The 18126-nt window shown below is 45.2% G+C and overlaps 1 protein-coding gene across 9 annotated transcripts in view; it reads right to left on the bottom strand.

The window, feature by feature from the left end:
* Nucleotides 1-16978, bottom strand: part of LOC133496237 (clathrin coat assembly protein AP180-like) — a 28156-nt gene extending 11178 nt beyond the window's left edge. For 8 of the 9 annotated variants that reach the window (XR_009793758.1, XR_009793759.1, XR_009793760.1 and 5 more), the window contains exons 1-14: nt 16732-16978; nt 16388-16631; nt 10215-10357; nt 10058-10133; nt 7914-8016; nt 7749-7842; nt 7557-7668; nt 6801-6907; nt 6483-6524; nt 4672-4745; nt 3497-3509; nt 3289-3425; nt 2528-2601; nt 2401-2415 (exon numbers count right to left, since the gene is read on the bottom strand). Coding sequence is in view for 6 of the 9 variants with exons in the window: in XM_061811561.1 (XP_061667545.1) it covers nt 2401-2415; nt 2528-2601; nt 3289-3425; nt 3497-3509; nt 4672-4745; nt 6483-6524; nt 6801-6907; nt 7557-7668; nt 7749-7842; nt 7914-8016; nt 10058-10133; nt 10215-10357; nt 16388-16517 (1120 nt within the window). In the remaining 3 variants the exon portion in view is untranslated. Of the gene's footprint in view, nt 1-1281; nt 1471-2400; nt 2416-2527; nt 2602-3288; nt 3426-3496; nt 3510-4671; nt 4746-6482; nt 6525-6800; nt 6908-7556; nt 7669-7748; nt 7843-7913; nt 8017-10057; nt 10134-10214; nt 10358-16387; nt 16632-16731 lie in introns of all 9 variants that reach the window. The other variant, XM_061811566.1, reaches the window with a different exon arrangement.
* Between the last annotated feature and the right edge of the window lie 1148 nt (nt 16979-18126).

The raw sequence follows: 18126 nt of genomic DNA, 5'->3' as shown, positions 1-18126 counted from the left end.
TAATACACAATTGTGGCCTAGTTATTCGACGAGTGCGCTCAATTTTCTTACTAGTAAGGACAAAAAGCACCTCGACCTCCAGTGCGAAGAATAAATGCTGAAATAACTTTCCGTAAGTGTCAAGAAGCCGCTCGCGTTGGCCATTTTTTGAACATCAACGCACTGCTACGATCCATCGCTTTGCTTGATGCATTTGGAAATAGAGTGGAACCTCCCAAAGTTGAACGGCACGCTTCGGAAAGCCGCGACGTGCCGCCGTCTGACCGGCGCCACCGGGTGGAGGCTGAGGTGTACCTCGCTGGACCTCAGGTCAGCGAGTAGAAATGTCTTAGCTGTGCATGTGTGCTTTGAGAAGAAGGTGGCGCCCCAGAAGTACACAGAAAGTCACAACACTCCAACGCCACCGTTGACATCATCACAGAATCTGTTTAGTAGTCATCTGTGTCAAGTTAAAAACCTCTTCTGTCCAAATATGGTCAATTTGATATTTTTTCACAAATCAAACCTTCTATCCAGCCACATGTCAGCTGTTTTTTTTTTTTTTTTTTAAATACATTATTCACCAAGCTAAAGTGTTAAAAATAGCTTAGGAACAAATCTATTAACACTCTTGAATTGTAGAACTGCCTGAGAAGTGCGATAAAACTTTGCCTGTACCCTAATTTTCCGGGAGCTGTGCAGCTTCATGTCGCCTCAAGATTGAAATTCTGTTTTTGTTTTAAGACAATACAAATGAAAAATGTTAGGTTAGATACATTTGAGTAAGCTCGTTTTGTTAAAAATTGATCGTAATGCTGCGGTGTACAAGGAACTGGTCCTCTGCTACCGACTCTTCCTGTCCTTTCCATGTGGTTTGGGTCATCTTGCCTAACCCTAATCCGAATATTTAGTAAGTTTTTCAAATTCTGGACGGATGTCCAACCTGAGTGGTTCCACTATATTGCATTTTTCCTTTCATTTTTCCTGCACTTACACTTTAGATTACAGCCTGTGAATTTTAGTCAATTAATCACCACTTGGTAGTAATTAAGGAATAAAATCACCGCTTTGATTAGTTTAAAGGGTCGAGCGCCAACTGCGATCTCCGCTCATCGCAGAAGAAGAAGAACCTCGTAGTTTGACACTCAAACCTGGGCTGTAATTTAAATGTCAGTCCACAGACTGGACGTGCATGCAGCTAAAAGTGGCATCACATGATCAGACGGGTTCTTGTGGGGGGGGTTGAGCTTGCCAGGGAGGAGGCGAGAGGTACACAACCCCGCTCCCTGGAAGCCCACTAACCTCCTAACAGATCCATATTGGTGGCGCCAGGGGAGGTGGCGGCCGCTGTGCTAGTGGGAGGAGCTAGAGGGACTCCGGCTTCTGGCGCCGCGGGGGCGGGCGCGGAGGAGGCGGCGGCGGCGGCGGCGGGGGAGGGGGCCCCGGCCTCCGCTGCCAGCGTGGGCTCGGCTAGCAAGGAATCGCCCATTTCTGAGGAAAGGGGTGAGGGGGTTGTGCGGGAGGGTGGGGTTTTGCCAGTCCCCAAATCAAGTAAAACGAAACCCGTGTTGAGCGGGTTGAAAATGCAAAAGAAGCCCAATTGAACAAAAGGAAAATTCCAATCAAAATTAAGAAAAAGAAGTTGCCCCCGTTGTTGAAAAAGCAAAATTCAGACAATGGAAGATGTGGAGGGAGGGGGAAGAAAGAGAGAGAGAGAGAGAGAGAGAGAGAGACAAGAACAAGACCACTGAGACTAAAGAGAAGAACAGTTTTGAGGAGACAAACAAGGAGGTCAACGTGCCACGTCCAGTCCAACACGATCCGGAACACACTGGAACATTTTCTGAAACATTTAGACGCCAACAGCGGTGGGAGGAGCGCTTGCTAACTCAGCCTTTCGTTGGCGTCTTGGGAACCTCACCGTCACCTCGGAGTCATAAAAACCATCAACAGTAAACGAAAACGTAGAACATCAGCGCACAACTGGGCCGCAGGCATCACCTCGCGCACAATCAACATTCATCCGAATGCTTGCACAAAATTACCGGTAATAAAATACAGTGAATACTGGGTTCTCGAAAGTCGAAAATTTCGAGACTTTTTTGCTTCTGTTTTCGAATGAAAATCGCTACGTGAACCCGTGACAAGACCCGAAAATAACATAACGCGCCCGGCCCGACCAGCTGATCCACGAGGCACGTTGTTATTGTGTGTAACGCAGCCTCTGTACGCAGACGTGGGAAATATCGATTCGGTTTTCGAACAAATTGGTTCTCAGACCGCCTTCTGGAACGGATTGTGGTCGAGAACCGCGGTTGCACTGTGCATCGTACTTGTCAGCGATGCTGATTATCTAATGTGTGGCGGCCCACCGCTGGACTTGAAAGACACGACACTCAAAACCAAGAGAAAAATGCTCACCTGATCCGAGAAGGTCTGCAAAAAGAACAACACAAGTCGTCAGTGAGTAGAAACTCGATTCTCTGCCGTTCGCTCAACTCTTATATTTGCAGGGCCAACTAAAATAGCGGGCGTCGGGGGGTCTTACCACCCCAGGACGTGGGACCGGCCGATGCAGCTGGAGGCCCAGAGGAGGAAAGAGGATCCAGGTCCAACAAAGAACTGCACGATCAAGTTAGAAACCAAAAGGACACGATCTCATTACACACCCGTTCTGTACATTGTGAGGAACGATTTGGACTTCGGTTGAGGTGTTTCTAAAGACCTTTTTCATCCATTTGGGCTTCTGAATCGGTTCTAATCAGAATACCAAGTACAGTAGCCTCGGTTCTCGAACGTCGCCACTTTCGAACAAATCAGTTTTCGAATGAAAATTTCAAGATTTTTTTTTGCTTCTGTTTTCAAACGAAAATCGGTACTTGAACGCACCTGACAAAATCCAGAAACAACCTATTGTGCACGGCCAGACCAACTGAGTCGCTTCAGATATGGCAATGCACTCCCAGTCTAGCGTACCGTACTACTAAAGCATACATTTTAAACAAAAAATAAATATATTTGTTGAATTATTTTATTATATAAAGTATTTAAACCATAAATGTATTTCTACTCTGCAGTTTAGTATCAGGAAAAGCTTTAAAAAAAAATGCTTTGAAAAGCTTAATTTTTTTAGGCTTGGAACGCATTATTTCTTTTTCCATTCATTGTAATGGGAAACATCGATTCACTTCTCGAACCGTTTTCTGGAACGGATCGTGGTCGAGAACCGAGGAATCACTGTACAGTGTAAACCAAGCTCATGATGACGCACGGTACTGCAGATAGTACTACGGTAAAAACGCTACGTACTCTTCTGCTGGCTCGGGGGCCGCCACGGTGGCGGCGGCCGCGGCGGCGCTCTCCCCGGGCGGGGGCTGAAGCACGGGGACGGCGTTTGAAGACTTGGCCGGAGTGGAAGTCGGAGACATGTTGTTTGTGGGAGAGCCCTGCGGGGGCGCACCATCACGCTTGCCGTCTGGCACAAGTGGGTCGCATCCTTACAAAGCGGGACGCTTACCTTAGTCGGAGAGCTAAAAGGAGGGAACGGAAAAAGGAAAATGGGTTATTGTTGGACTTCTGGTCAAAAAAAAAAAAGAACAAGAATAGTGATAAATGCTTGAATTAAAGGAAAAACCTGGGTATCAAGTGATCATTGGAAGGGTTTATTCCAAATCCAGGATCAGGATCCAGGTCTACGATGTTTATGATTCAGTATCGTGCAAAACTAACGAGTAAATTTGGGAATAAACTTCTTCATATTATGCAGCCTTCTCTCATAAAAATTTTGAGGATCATTATTTTACTTTATACAATATTTATAATACAAAGAAAATTACAATTGTAATTCTCAGTACAACGTATTCAAATCGCAAATTATTTAATTACTGAATTAATTTCAAATGTGCATTCAAATGGAAAAGAAAGCTCAATATTTGCAGGATTTTTCACTAAATTCTTGCGAGAACACATCGCATTATGATTCATATTGCAGGTCTGTGTGGCATGTGCGTCTTGCGGAGTTCGCACATGTATTCCAAATTCACACACACGTACACACTTTGAATGACGTCCAGTGTAGTGAACTGTACGTTTTCTATTCCCAGGGGATCTCCTGCTTGGTTCCCATGCGAATAGTCTCGTTTTACTGGGCTGGGATGTGAAACATAAAATAAAATAAAATGAAATAATAGAAGAACATGATTCGAGGAGGTTTGCGGGCCCCGAGGCCAACAACGCCGTTTATGCTCACCCTTCACTGGGGATCCCAAATGAATGAAAAAGGGGAAATAAAAGAGAGGAAGTGTTAAAGGAAATGAAAGAATTACATCACCAGTCCACTTTAGAACCTTTACCACCTTCCTTCCTTCATCAAAAAAATTGCAGAATTCTTATGACTGTTTAAACATGGCTGGAATCTTGTTTTAATACGTAATATAAATTATGAAATTAACAACACATTTGCGGCGTGGACAGAAGTCGGGAAAATCCTGGAAAATCCCACAAGGCTGACGTAAAAGCGATGAGGTCGATTTTGCGTTACCCAAACAAATAGTGATGGATGTATATCGCTAAAAACAATGTTACAAGTCTCTGCCTTTGACATTTTTTTGGCAAAACAATGCAAACGCTATATCCCCCCCCCCCCCAAAAAAAAAAAAAAAAGATATTGAAGGATATTTATGGTGTGCTTACCCCTTCTTGCCCCCCTTAACGTCCTCCAGGCCATTCATGTGCGTTTCCAGAGACTCCAGGATACTGCTGGGGGCCTGCCGCACAATAACAACAATCAGGAACGTGGGGAGGGGGGCGGGGTTAAATATAAATACATAATAATCTGGTACCTCGGCCTTCAGTGGGGACTTACCTGACTTAATACAACTCAAAATACCACCACTATCAACGTGACAGTTATAGAAATCACCTAAAGAGCCCGCGCACGTGACGTCACCATTTTCGCGGCGCCATATTGCCGGTCAAAAAGAGCTGCTCGACAGCGTGGGGGATACCGAACCGAGTCAGAATATTCACAATGGCCGAGACTTGTTGTGCTGTTGGTTGAACAAGACAAGACAATTCTTCAAATAGATCATTCTATGGAATACCGGCTGAAAAGACCAGAAAATATCGATGGATTTCGGCAATTGAACGTGATGGATGGTGCCCGACTAAATTCACAAGACTGTGTAGCGATCACTTCACTTCAGGTAGGAATTATTCTTCTCAATCTCAAAAATTACCTTAAAGTATTTATAATGCTAAGTTGTCTTATTTGAGAACAATGAGTTTAAAAAAAAAACAACAACAACAACAAGAAAAGAATGACAGGGAGTCGTCTCCAACGTACACGGAAGCGTGTTGCAGCCACACGTTAAACTTCAGTAAACCTCTCCCCGACAGACATCACACAGAGGTATACGTAGGTTAACGTGTGGCTGCAACACGCTTCCGTGTACGGGGGAGCCGACCCACGGTCACAATTATGCGAGTTTGTGTAAAACCAGGGGTCATTGATTTAAATATTGGTATTTGTACTGAAAAAACCTAGGTGGCTCCATCACTATATGGGATTTTTTCTTGATTGAGCCCAGATCCAGCAACCAAGTATTCGTATGCGTCCAGACTTTTATACACATTCAAACTTTTGTTTTTGTTCTTGCAAAGACAAGCGGAAGCGAATTAACAGTCCAATTTCTTATCAGCAAATAATCGACTTCGGCATTAAATACGGTTCCTCTATGCCGAGTTTATCAAGTTTTTCCACGTACCTACGTTTATGTTCACCTTGTAAATGTCTAACGGTATCGGACAAGACTCTGGGCGTCGTGCTATTAGTCATATTTCTGCGTTGTCTCCAACCGACTTAGCATCGAACACTGCTTAGCTTGACCGGCAATATGGCGACGTGATTTGATGACGTAGTTGCACGGGCTCTATGGAATGGGTTCACGAAAAACTCTCAGAATTTCAATGACATCAGAAGGGTGGTTCTGAAGGCCCCCGCCAGATTACAGTGACACACACACACATGCGCACAGGCTGAAATCTGATTGGACCGAAAGAAATAATAATAAATCGAACACAACTGGAAACAGCGCACCCATGAGAAACACAAGGAAATGAAGTGTATTGATAATTTATATCAGTGAATAGATGCAAACATTTCTTTCTTTTTTTGACGTTTCACCAGTGGGGAAAAAAGAGTGTCTTCCAACAACAGTGACGAGGCTTTTTGAAGACTACACACAGAAACACAATCAAGAGTGTGCGTGTCCGGCTCGGGTGTCAAACGGGATTAGCATGCCGACACTCCATCCCGCATGTGGGCACTCGCCCGTTACTACGGTTACCGGATCCTCCGGCGCTTTAAACGGGCGGCCGTCGTGGTCCGACTGTGCCAGGTCCACCGCCGCGCCCGGGTGGAGGCACTGGCCGTGGGCGGGGGACACGTTTGGCGGGTGAGGCGCCGTGCGCGTACGCATGGGGTCGGTTTGCCGGCGACTTACGTAGTTGATGTCGGGAATGTCGTTTTTGTCAACGCCGACGGTCTGGGGAGAGAAATAAAGCAGCGTCGGGAATCACTCGCCCACGACCGGCTCCGTAATCAGTGTACAGCACACTTTATAAGGACATTGGCACTAAAATTCTTTCATAAATCGGGATGAAATTCTAATAAATAGATAAATAATCATGAAAAATAATAATAAAATAAAATAAAAGCTTAGATACTTATTAGCAAACAAATTTTTTTTTTTTTTTTGTTCAAGCGAAAATATTACAATGACACCACAATGACAAATATGATGAATTCTTAAACGCCGTACCTCCGCCAGCTTCATGAATTCTCCGATCTTCGTCACCCGGGTCAAGAATCTCTTGTAGATCTCCAGCGCCTCCTTGCAGTCGCTTTTTTTCATCTTGAAATATTTCTCTGTATTAGAAAAAAAAAAAAATTCCAAAAATGTAAAAAGTCACACATCCCATCGTAAAGTTTATACAGTGCAACGTGGCTAAGTGACGATAATTGTTAGAAATATAATAGTTAGCTTCTTTTCACTCTGGTATGATACATAAAAATGCCGTAAGTCATCCATCTATCCATTTTCTTTGCCGCTTATCCTCACGAGGGTCGCAGGGAGTGCTGGAGCCTATCCCAGCTGTCAAGAGGCAGGAGGCAGGGTACACCCTGAACTGGTCACCAGCCAATCGCAGGGCACATCAAGACAAACAGCCGCAGTCACAATCACACCAAGGGGCAATTTAGTGTGTCCAATTAATTTTGCATGTTTTGGGGATGTGGGAGGAAACCGGAGTGCCCGGCCACCCAGAGAAAACGCACGTAGGCACGGGGAGAACACGCAAACTCCACACAGGCGGGGCCGGAATGGAACCCAGGTCCTCAGAACTGCGAAGCCGACGCTTCACCAGCCGCCGTGAGTCATTATTCCCAAAATTGGTTCATTATATATACTTTGTTGTTGATGATTTTTATCTCATTTCCAGATGTCCTGTCTCAGGACCAGTTTTTCAAACTCGAACGTGGACGCTCACCCCAAGTTTCCGTCAGACGCGCAACTAACCTAACATGTTGATGACGCCGTCATTGTAGGACGCGAAGAGCTTGACCAGGTCCTTGAAGAGCAGCAGGAACGCGGCGTTGATGATGCCGTTGTTCAGCTCCTTGGGATGAACCTGCCAGCGAGCGGCCGAGGCGTTCGTTTTGGAAAGCCGGCGGATCAAGAGAAGCGGCGGCGGCGGCGGCGACGACTCACGTCGAACTCCAGGAGCGTGTCGATCTGAGTCTGCAGGACGGGCATGCCCTTCAGGAGCTTCTCCGTGGTCATGGTCCTCATCACGCCCTCGGCCCTGGTTGACAAAGCCGCTTTTAATCGAGGGAAACGTGTTAGGGCGAGCGTCGTTGGCGGGCGGCGACGTACCCCTTCTTGACTCGGGTGAAGTCGAAAGCCATCTGACGGTAGGCAAAGGCTTTCTCGTTCAGGTAGCGGCCGTACCGTCTGATGAATGTAGACATGTCGTAGCCTTCCAAAGAGAGCGTCTTTAAAGCGACACTTTTTTGCAGCCTATTTTTTTTTTTTTTTTTTGCCTGCCTAAAACGTTGCCTAGTGGAGCACTTTGGACCCCCCCCCCCCCCAAAAGAATTTGAACCCCTTCATTGGCATCAACTGTTGTCTGGCACAATGGCAACATGCAGTTAGCTAGCTAGCTAGCTAGCTACAACAACCCCCCGAAAATGCATCTTCCCTTCGGATAGTCCACGTGCGAGGCCCCTTTTAAAGTGCCTCGTTGTCAGCTGTGAGTGCACGCATGGAACGTCGAGAAAGACAGAATATACTTTTATGTTCAATACTGAGTACATTTGATATCAAAAGAACGTTTTGTACTTAATTACAGCAAATATCCGACACTGTAACACTCTTTCAACTCAATATTTTTTCAAGGTTAGGCTAACTTGTTTTCTGTGAAGATACTTTTACTCAAGTATCACATTCAGGTATACTTTACGTATGTACAGGAGTTTCTGTCTGTATATGTGGTTGCTAAGTTTTAAAGTCAATTTTTGTTTTTATAGATTTATAATCACGTTTTTTCGTGAGCTCGTCTACAGCGTTTCACATTATGTTAGCATTAAGCTAGTGGATGTACGTTAGATTACATGACATATTTTGGTAGAACATTTTGGTTTTAATACTCAATGTTTAATTTTCTTTTGTTTAATGCATCAGTTTAACAGTAAAACAAACCGAAATATGTTTTCCACACGCCGCCTTTATACTCGCGCGCATCCTGCACGTACAGTCCCCCCCCCCCCCCCAAAAGAATTTGAACCCCTTCATTGGCATCAACTGTTGTCTGGCACAATGGCAACATGCAGTTAGCTAGCTAGCTAGCTAGCTAGCTACAACAACCCCCCGAAAATGCATCTTCCCTTCGGATAGTCCACGTGCGAGGCCCCTTTTAAAGTGCCTCGTTGTCAGCTGTGAGTGCACGCATGGAACGTCGAGAAAGACAGAATATACTTTTATGTTCAATACTGAGTACATTTGATATCAAAAGAACGTTTTGTACTTAATTACAGCAAATATCCCCCTAAAGAATTTGAATCCCTTGGCATCAGCAGTTATCTGGCACAATGGCGACATGCTGTTAGCTCGCTAGCTAGCTACAACAACCCCCCGAAAATGCATCTTCCCTTCGGATAGTCCACGTGCGAGGCCCCTTTTAAAGTGCCTCGTTGTCAGCTGTGAGTGCACGCATGGAACGTCGAGAAAGACAGAATATACTTTTATGTTCAATACTGAGTACATTTGATATCAAAAGAACGTTTTGTACTTAATTACAGCAAATATCCCCCCAAAGAATTTGAATCCCTTGGCATCAGCAGTTATCTGGCACAATGGCGACATGCTGTTAGCTCGCTAGCTAGCTACAACAACACCCCGAAAATGCATCTTCCCTTCGGATAGTCCACGTGCGAGGCCCCTTTTAAAGTGCCTCGTTGTCAGCTGTGAGTGCACGCATGGAACGTCGAGAAATACTTTTATGTACAATACTGAGTACACTCGATATCAAAATAACGTTTGCACTTAATTACAGCAAATATCCGACACTGTAACACTCTTTCAACTCAATATTTTTTCAAGGTTAGGCTAACTTGTTTTCTGTGAAGATACTTTTACTCAAGTATCACATTCAGGTATACTTTACGTATGTACAGGAGTTTCTGTCTGTATATGTGGTTGCTAAGTTTTAAAGTCAATTTTTGTTTTTATAGATTTATAATCACGTTTTTTCGTGAGCTCGTCTACAGCGTTTCACATTATGTTAGCATTAAGCTAGTGGATGTACGTTAGATTACATGACATATTTTGGTAGAACATTTTGGTTTTAATACTCAATGTTTAATTTTCTTTTGTTTAATGCATCAGTTTAACAGTAAAACAAACCGAAATATGTTTTCCACACGCCGCCTTTATACTCGCGCGCATCCTGCACGTACAGTCCCCCCCCCCCCCCCGACAAGTGCCGTCTCGCTTTGTTATAGATCAAACGTCGTTCATACCATGAGATCCAGTTTTGTCAATGAAGTTGCTGAGGTTGAACAGCGAAGTCCTGGAGGCCAAGTACTGGATGAACCTCTGCGGCGGGGGGGGGGGGGGGTGAAGTGGTTTAGAAAGAAGCGGACCGACGCCAGAGCGACGGCAGCGGAGCGTACGCACCTCGTTCCCGTGCACGCACATGTGGTGGGTGGTGACGAGGGCCTTGAAGACCACCACCCAGCTGGCGTTGGTGGCCCGCTCGAAAAGTGTGTCGGCCATCTGGGGGATGTTCACGTTGGTGGTGTTGGTGGCCGAAACCAGGTCTGCGGATGCAAAGGTCATGGAATTAGGGAATACCGTTTGATAGTGCGACAGTGCGATACCCTTTGGCGCAACGGACATTTGAACACAAACGGTGGCTCAGCACAGGCAGACAAACAATATAAATAGTACGTATTTTTTATCTTCTCTGGAGCACAACTAATATTGCAGCTCACATACACCCATCCATACACCAATGAGCACCAATTGCTGTATGTTTGTATGAAGTTATTATGGCCCAAAAAATCCATAACTAACTTTTAGGTAGAAACGGATTAATGACATTTATATTAATTTCCATGGTTAACGATGATTTGAGATGTGACTTACAAGTGTGCTCACAGAACAAATTATACTCACTAATGTTAATGTTAATAATGCATCTTGAAAAGTATGGTGACCAGCCGAGGCTCACAAGGCAAGTTAAATATAACCCGTGATCCCATGATGCATTGCGCCAATTGAGAAAAATTAACATTACATTATATTTAAGACGAACTGTACTCGTCATGCCTTGAAACTGTGGAAGAAGTCTTTCTTCGTTAATGCGAGCCGACGAAGGCCGTTAGCGCTCGACAGGCCTTGACCTTGTCTAAAATTATCCAGTCACTCACTCAACCGCAGACATGTGGAACAGTCTAGAAAAAGAGGGGCCGAGACACTCCCGCTCCGTTCTTCAGTCTAGCCGACTGAGCCTTTATCGAACTGGACTATCCAGACTGCCGTTGCATGCGTTCAGGCTCGTCTTTCCATAAAATTAGCTCTTAATCTATTTTTTCGTTATTTATTTTGATCATACTTAGCCATTAAAGCTGATTAATTTATCTCGTGAAATAATTGGTCATTTATTTTTGTCAACAAGAAAATTAACAAATCCATCCATCCATTTTCTACTGCTTTTCTGGGTCAGGTTGAGGGGGAAGTAGCTTCAGCAGGGATACCCAGACTTCCCTTTCCCCAGCCACTTCTTCCAGCTCTTCCGGGGGGGATCCCGGGGCGTTCCCAAGCCAGCCGAGAGACATAGTCTCTCCAGCGTGTCTTGGGTCGTCCCCGGGGTCTCCTTCCGGTGGGACATACCCGGAACACCTCACCTGGGAGGCGTCCGGAAGAAATCCGAATCAGATTCCCCAGCCACCTCCTCTGGCTCATCTGTATGCGGAGGAGAAGCGGTGACATTTTGACAAATCCTGAAATTATTGGTCATTTATTTTTGTCAACAAGAAAATGAACAAATGTATCCATTATCTACAGTTTTTCCGGGTTGGGTCGCAGGGGAAGTAGCTTCAGCGGGGATACCCAGAATTCCCCTTCCCCAGCCACTTCTTCGAGCTCTTCCGGAGGGACCAAGGGGCGTTCCCAGGCCAGCCGAGAGACAGATTCTCCCCAGCGTGTCCTGGGTCATCACTGGTTTCTCTTTCCGGCGGGACGTGCCCGGAACACCTCACCAGGGAGGCGTCCGGGAGACATCCGAATCAGATTCCCCAGCCACCTCATCTCGCTCCTCTCAATGCGGAGGAGCAGCGGTGACATTTTGACAAAATTGGTTGGATTTCTTGCAGGTAAGAAAAATAGCAACAAATATTACAGGATTGCTGACACTGTAAATTCTGGGCTGTGTGGATGAGAAAACGTGGAATATACCCTTTCCCCACCCCGCCCCACAGAACACGAAGACACTGTTGGGGGGGGTTATGGCTGGACGGGGTCTCGGGGGGCCCTTTTGTAAAGAGATTATCCCTAATCACTAGTGTGTCTTTGTCTTCCGCCAAATCCATCCTCCCGTCCTGATGCTCCTCACGCTACTCGATGCATGTCCACGGGTCGTCACTCAATGTACGTGCAATATGGCTGTTGCCCCCCCCCCCACCCCCGGGGAATTTTTTAGCGCAAGCAGTGGCTACTTATATAATATCATAACAAGTGCGCGTTCATTGGACACTCAAGTAGCTTCACTGTTGAGTCGCTCGTAAACACCAACCGGCATCCGTATATGCTTATTATTTGTATCGTATTACGTTGTTGAGACATCCTTGAATGAAGTAAACAAATACTTAGTGTACATACAGTGAGTGTGTGTGCGAGGATGAGGATCGGCCGAGCTATATAAAGACTCTTACGGTAATCCCATGGCTCAAAGAATGAACACCGAGCGCAGCGTCGTCACCAACTCGGTGACTTTAAATAATCACGTTACAATCGCCGGCCGCGGTTTCTTTTTGCCGTCGGGCGATTTTGGATGCGAGAGGGCGCGTCGTCATGGCAACAAGTGACCCGGCGGCCTTCTTATTAGCGAGATAGCATCGCGCCAGTCAGCGCGTGACGCGGCGCCGGCATTAAAGGCGCAGTACGAAGTGCGGGTGCCGGGAAGGAGTGCGAGTTGAGCCGGTGTCTCTCAACCTTCGGCCAAGGCGGACATTTTTCCTCCCCCACACACAAAAAAAAAAAAAATCTCACAGCAAACCAACAAGCACAAAACTCACAAAAAGTATTCATGGAATAATGCAAAATACAAATGTTCGTTTCTTTGAACACAAAACTAATATACAATAATCCCTTTGTTTATCAGACGCAGTAGGTGAAATGCGTGAAGTCGCGACTCAGTTTTCCTCCCACATCCCCAAAAACATGCAACATTAATTGGACACTCTAAATTGCCCCTAGGTGTGATTGTGAGTGTGGCTGTTTGTCTCAATGTCCCCTGCGATTGGCTGGCGACCAGTTGAGGGTGTACCCCGCCTCCTCCCGGCGACAGCAGGGATAGGCTCCAGCACTCCCCATGACCCTCGTGAGGATAAGCGGCAAAGAAAATAGATAATCATAGCATTATGTATAACAACATTATACATCTATCGTAATATTAGACACTTTATAGAGGTATATTGGAATGAAAGTACACCTTTTTAATAACCTCTAAGTAGCAGTATATATTTATAGAGCATAATGTAAAAATTATTTTTAACATGGCCGCTCCGGTGTCGTTTCAGATGACCTTGCCCAGCCTCGTGTTCTCTATGAATGCGCCCCCGAGTGCCCATTTGGACACAGCACTGGCACCTCATTAGGGGTCACAGAGAGAAGCGAATAGCACGGTGGGCACAAAGGAAGTATGCCGTTAAACAACATTTTCCTTTTATCCTTTTTTTCCTGGCATCCTCCTCGTTCGCCCTTCCTTCGGCCACCATCGGCGTTGCCATTTTACGTGTTGGCAAGGATGTGGAAAGAAAATGTTTTTTTTTTTTTTCACTACGGTACTGCTAAGTGCAATATTTCAAAAAAACTGATTTTGACGTTTGTGGCGCAGGCTGGAACGGATAAATGAAAGTTTCACTCATTTCATGGGGAAAAGATGACTTGAGATACGAGCGTTTTGAGTGTTCCCGCTGAACGAATTCAACTCTAAATCACAAGTGTCAAACTCAAGGCCTGGGGGCCAGATCTGGCCCGCCACATGATTTTATGTGGCCCGCGAAGCCAAATCTAGAGTGTCAATTTCTGTGATTGTTCTTGATTTCTTGATTCCAAAACTAGTTCATAAATTGATTATGTAAAGATGATGATGATTACATATTTTCGTTCCGCACTTATGACGGCCCTCTGAGGGGAAACCCGAACTACAATGTGACCCGTGACAAAAATGAGTTTGACCCCCCCCCTGCCTTAAATAGTAAGAATTTATTCCCAGCAGTATATTGTCTTCATTTCAGTGTTTCGCTCGGCTGCTTGCAGGATTTATTTTGTCCAATCAGATTTCAGCACATGTCTTGCCGAGTCAATCTAATCTGCCAAGCAACTAATTTAACTTAAATTATATTCGCAATTGAAGTGTTTCTTTTATCCAATCAGAGTTGAAGTTTGGCCTTGATGATGTCAGCATTTTTCTGTCCTCTCATTGGTTGCTGAGAGGAAAACTTGCTACGGCTAACCTCGATGAGCAAAATGCGCCTGGCGGTGTTCATCTTGTCATGTCACAATACACCGTAATTTCCGGCCTACAAGCCGCACTTTTTTCCACATGCTTTTCAACCCTGCGGTTTATGTGCTGATGCTGTGCTAGCGTTAGCGTTAGCGCACCTGGTTATAAGCCTTGGTACACAAAAAGAGTTTAATGCTAGCGCTGCACAGTATATACCAAATGCTATTTCCTTTACAAATGTACTGGGTGAGGCTTACAACCAGGTGCACTCTGTACACCGGTAGTTACGGTAAATATTGAGTCAGAACTGCTCCAAACGATGCACCTCTTTATATTTCATCTTTGCGTTTCACGTATTTCTAATGGTGCGGAAAATTGCGACGTGATGGTATTCAGGTTTAGTTGGGGAAGTCTCCAGTGAGGACCCGAGTCCCAAATTCCGCTGATAAAAACAGAAACATGAGCTGATCTCGCTCGTGTCTTTCCCGTGTTAGGAGCGGAATGGGTGCTTGGGAAATACCCGGGTTCGAAACGTCCTCCTGCGCGCCGGCCTACAAAGACACACAGCGCAGCCTTAAACAAGAATTTGTGTTGAGCGACTGCACGTCTAATCGATCCCACAAGAGTCGTTGGGCGAGTGCGTGGGGTTTCTGAGGCGAATACCGGCGGAAACCACCAACCTAGCACGACAGTACAGTATTGATGATGATGATGATGATGATATATCGGTGGAGTCCCGCGGGGCCTGACGTTTTTAGCTTCGGTTCCAAGAGGAGGAAAGAAACATTGTCGCCTTTTGCAGTCTAAATAATGCAGGGCGGCCGTTGGCTGATGAGTGAATAATTCACCAGGGGAGCGGATCGCGATGTAAGACGCCTGCGCACCAGTGGCCGTAAAGATCACAGCAAAAAAAAAAAAAAAAAAAAAAAGACTCAATCATCCACCTATCGATCCATTTTCTGAGCCGCTTATCCTCACAAGGGTCTTGCGGAATGCTGGAGCCTATCCCAGCTGTCAACGGGCAGGAGGCGGGGTACACCCTGAACTGGTCGCCACCCAATCGCAGGGCACATCGAAACAAACACTCACGATCACACCTAGGGGCAATTTAGAGTGTTGCATGTTTTTGGGATGCGGGAGGAAACCGGAGTGCCCGGAGAAAACCCACGCAGGCACGGGGGGAGAACATGCAAACTCCACACAGGCGGGGCCGGGATTGAACCCGGGTCCTCAGAACTGTGAGGCCTACACTTTACCAGCTGAGGCCACCGTGCCGCCTGACACGTTTTCATATTTTCCATGAAAAAAAAATTCACACTGAATGAATAGGATATGCTCCAGCACTCCCGCGACCCTTGTGAGGATAGACAGCTCAGAAAATGGATCGATAGGTGGATGAATGAGTTGAAATTTTCCAACATTAACTCATCCTTCTGTACCTCCTGAGACTATTTGCCACATTTGGCAAACTCATATTTTTCATAATCCCGCATTCTCCATGGCACCATTCCCAAATCAATGCCGATACATTTAATACATATAAATCCTCTAATATTTCTTAATCAACATATTCCAACATCAGTCATCTTCACCACATTCGGGTCTGTCTACCTGTGTAGCGACAATATAATAGTACTCGCAGTCATATATTCTTTATCCTCCACAAAAAAAACCAACTAATATTAGTGCCGAACTGATGAGCTGGAGACGTTCAAGTGTACACTATATCTGTTTGACAGATATCCTGTTTTAAGTGGCCCTTCAATTGATGGAGAGTGACAACAACAAAAAAAACTCAATTTCATTTCTGTATAGTTTTATAAAATACAACGTTATGGGGTGTTATTTGTCCTCATTAAAATACATAATAGAACCTTTTTAGGCGGAGGCAGGGCGGCCTAGTATGAATGGAGAGCATTTCCATCAATTTCACTTGTATCTCAAGACAACTGTGGTTCAAATGCATTTCTAAATTGAATTAAAACGAGTGAATCCTGTTGCTCGCGTGCGTGGCCCCGGCAAGGAATCAAACTCGCAAATCAGGGCAGGACCCGAACGCTTGTGGATGCTAACGCACTAACGTGCTTACCCGCCCGCACGCACGCACGCTTGTACTCACATTCCAGGTGCTTCTTCTTGGGCGCCATCACTTCGTGCGTGGTGGCCTTGCACACCGCCCTCGCCATGTCCGAGCCCGTCAGCTGGTACTGGGCCGCGGCGATTCGGTCCGTGAGCGTCTGTCCCGACATTTGGACCCCCCTTTTATGGAACGCTTTTGTTTAAAAAATAATAATGATAAATCTTTCAACGATCTGTCATTAATCACCACGAGCAGCACACCAAACGGGCCTGTGACCTTCTTCCTGTAGGGGTAGAAAAATATCCCCACAAAATGGTTAATCTGGCATCAAATTAATGTTTTTTTTTATGATAAAAATGCGCTTTTGCGGGGGTCGGACTTACGTGGATGTGCGCTTTTCAGCACCCTGGCCAGCTCAAGCCCCTCGCTTATGTAACAAGCCGCTCTTTCCTCGCCCTGCAGTCCAAATCCTTCAAAAATATCACACGCAGCCTCCTTTTTATTAAAAAAAAAAAAAATTCCTTAACGGGGCACATAAATCAACGCTCCATAAGCGCGCCCGTTTTCCGCTTCGACTTTATTCCCTCGAATCGTCCAAAATGCGCGACGCTTTTTTTTCTGCGGCACCGAATGCGCAAAACGTGTGCGCACAAAAAAAAAAAAAAAAGAGAGATGGAGGGGGTGGAGCAAAGAAGCCACGACGGAAATCCCTTTTGTGCTTCCCTTAGACTAATAATCGCGATTTGGCGTCAATCACTGCGGCCCGTCGAAGGCTTTCCTCCGCCGGGGCAGACGACCGTGGACGCGGCGGGGTGACACACACACGGATCAGCCCACGCAGGCACACACGACACAGGCTTGGTGCTGTGCAGTAAATGACTCATAAATGACCGTGGAATTTGCAGTATTATTTGCAACGTATTATTGTTTTTTATCTGCTTCTTTTTAGCACTCTGTGTGGGGTTGTCACTTGACAGGTGTCATCATGTCATACCACTGATCTTAAAAATTAAAAAAAAAAAAAAAAAAAAAAAAGACTGGATTGCTCACTGGCCTCCAAAACTGTCGTCGCTATCGGCCATCTTGATACTCCCAAAACAACCATGCCGACCTGTGCGTTAATCGCCACTTTCGTGGCTGTGCGAAAACATTCCACAGGTAAATTAGAAAGACTGTTAAAGTTTGTTTCGAAAGGGTTTTTATGTGTTCTGATTAGCTTAATTCACTTGAACAAAGTTTTGTTCACGGTTGTTGTTCACTCTCTGCTTCACCTTTATAGGCCAAAGCTTTAAGTGATGTAAATATTTTTCCAAACTTCATCAGTGGATCAGCAAGAAAACCAATTTTCGGTGAAATTTTTGATGAATTTCATAATACAGAACACTGCAAATTGAATTTGATTTTCAAATGCGAGGAAATATGTTTACATTTTCTGTCTAGGACGTTCCAGAGAAAACAAATGAACAATGCGTTTAGCATATTTTCCCATTGTGAGTCCTTATTTCCAAAAATATATCGAACTGATTGACTTAAAATGTAATGTTTTTATGACAAAAAAAATGCTTATTTTTTTTTTCCATGTTATAATGATAGTGCTTCACATCGTATTTTGGGAAAAGTTAAGATATCACGGAAATCGTGCCCTTGGTAGTCTTTCCGTTGCACTTAGCCTTTTTTGTCTTACAAAATCAAATTAAAAATCCAGAACTGAAAAATGTCAAGCTCAAACGACATGTTTTAATTCTACTTGCCAAACTTTTGAGAACCCAACCCCCATA

This window comes from Syngnathoides biaculeatus, chromosome 23 (assembly GCF_019802595.1).
Source record: "Syngnathoides biaculeatus isolate LvHL_M chromosome 23, ASM1980259v1, whole genome shotgun sequence".
In the NCBI taxonomy this organism is placed as follows: domain Eukaryota; kingdom Metazoa; phylum Chordata; class Actinopteri; order Syngnathiformes; family Syngnathidae; genus Syngnathoides; species Syngnathoides biaculeatus.
The sequence above is the reverse complement of the archived record's forward strand: the minus strand, read 5'-3'. Positions and strand labels throughout refer to the sequence as shown.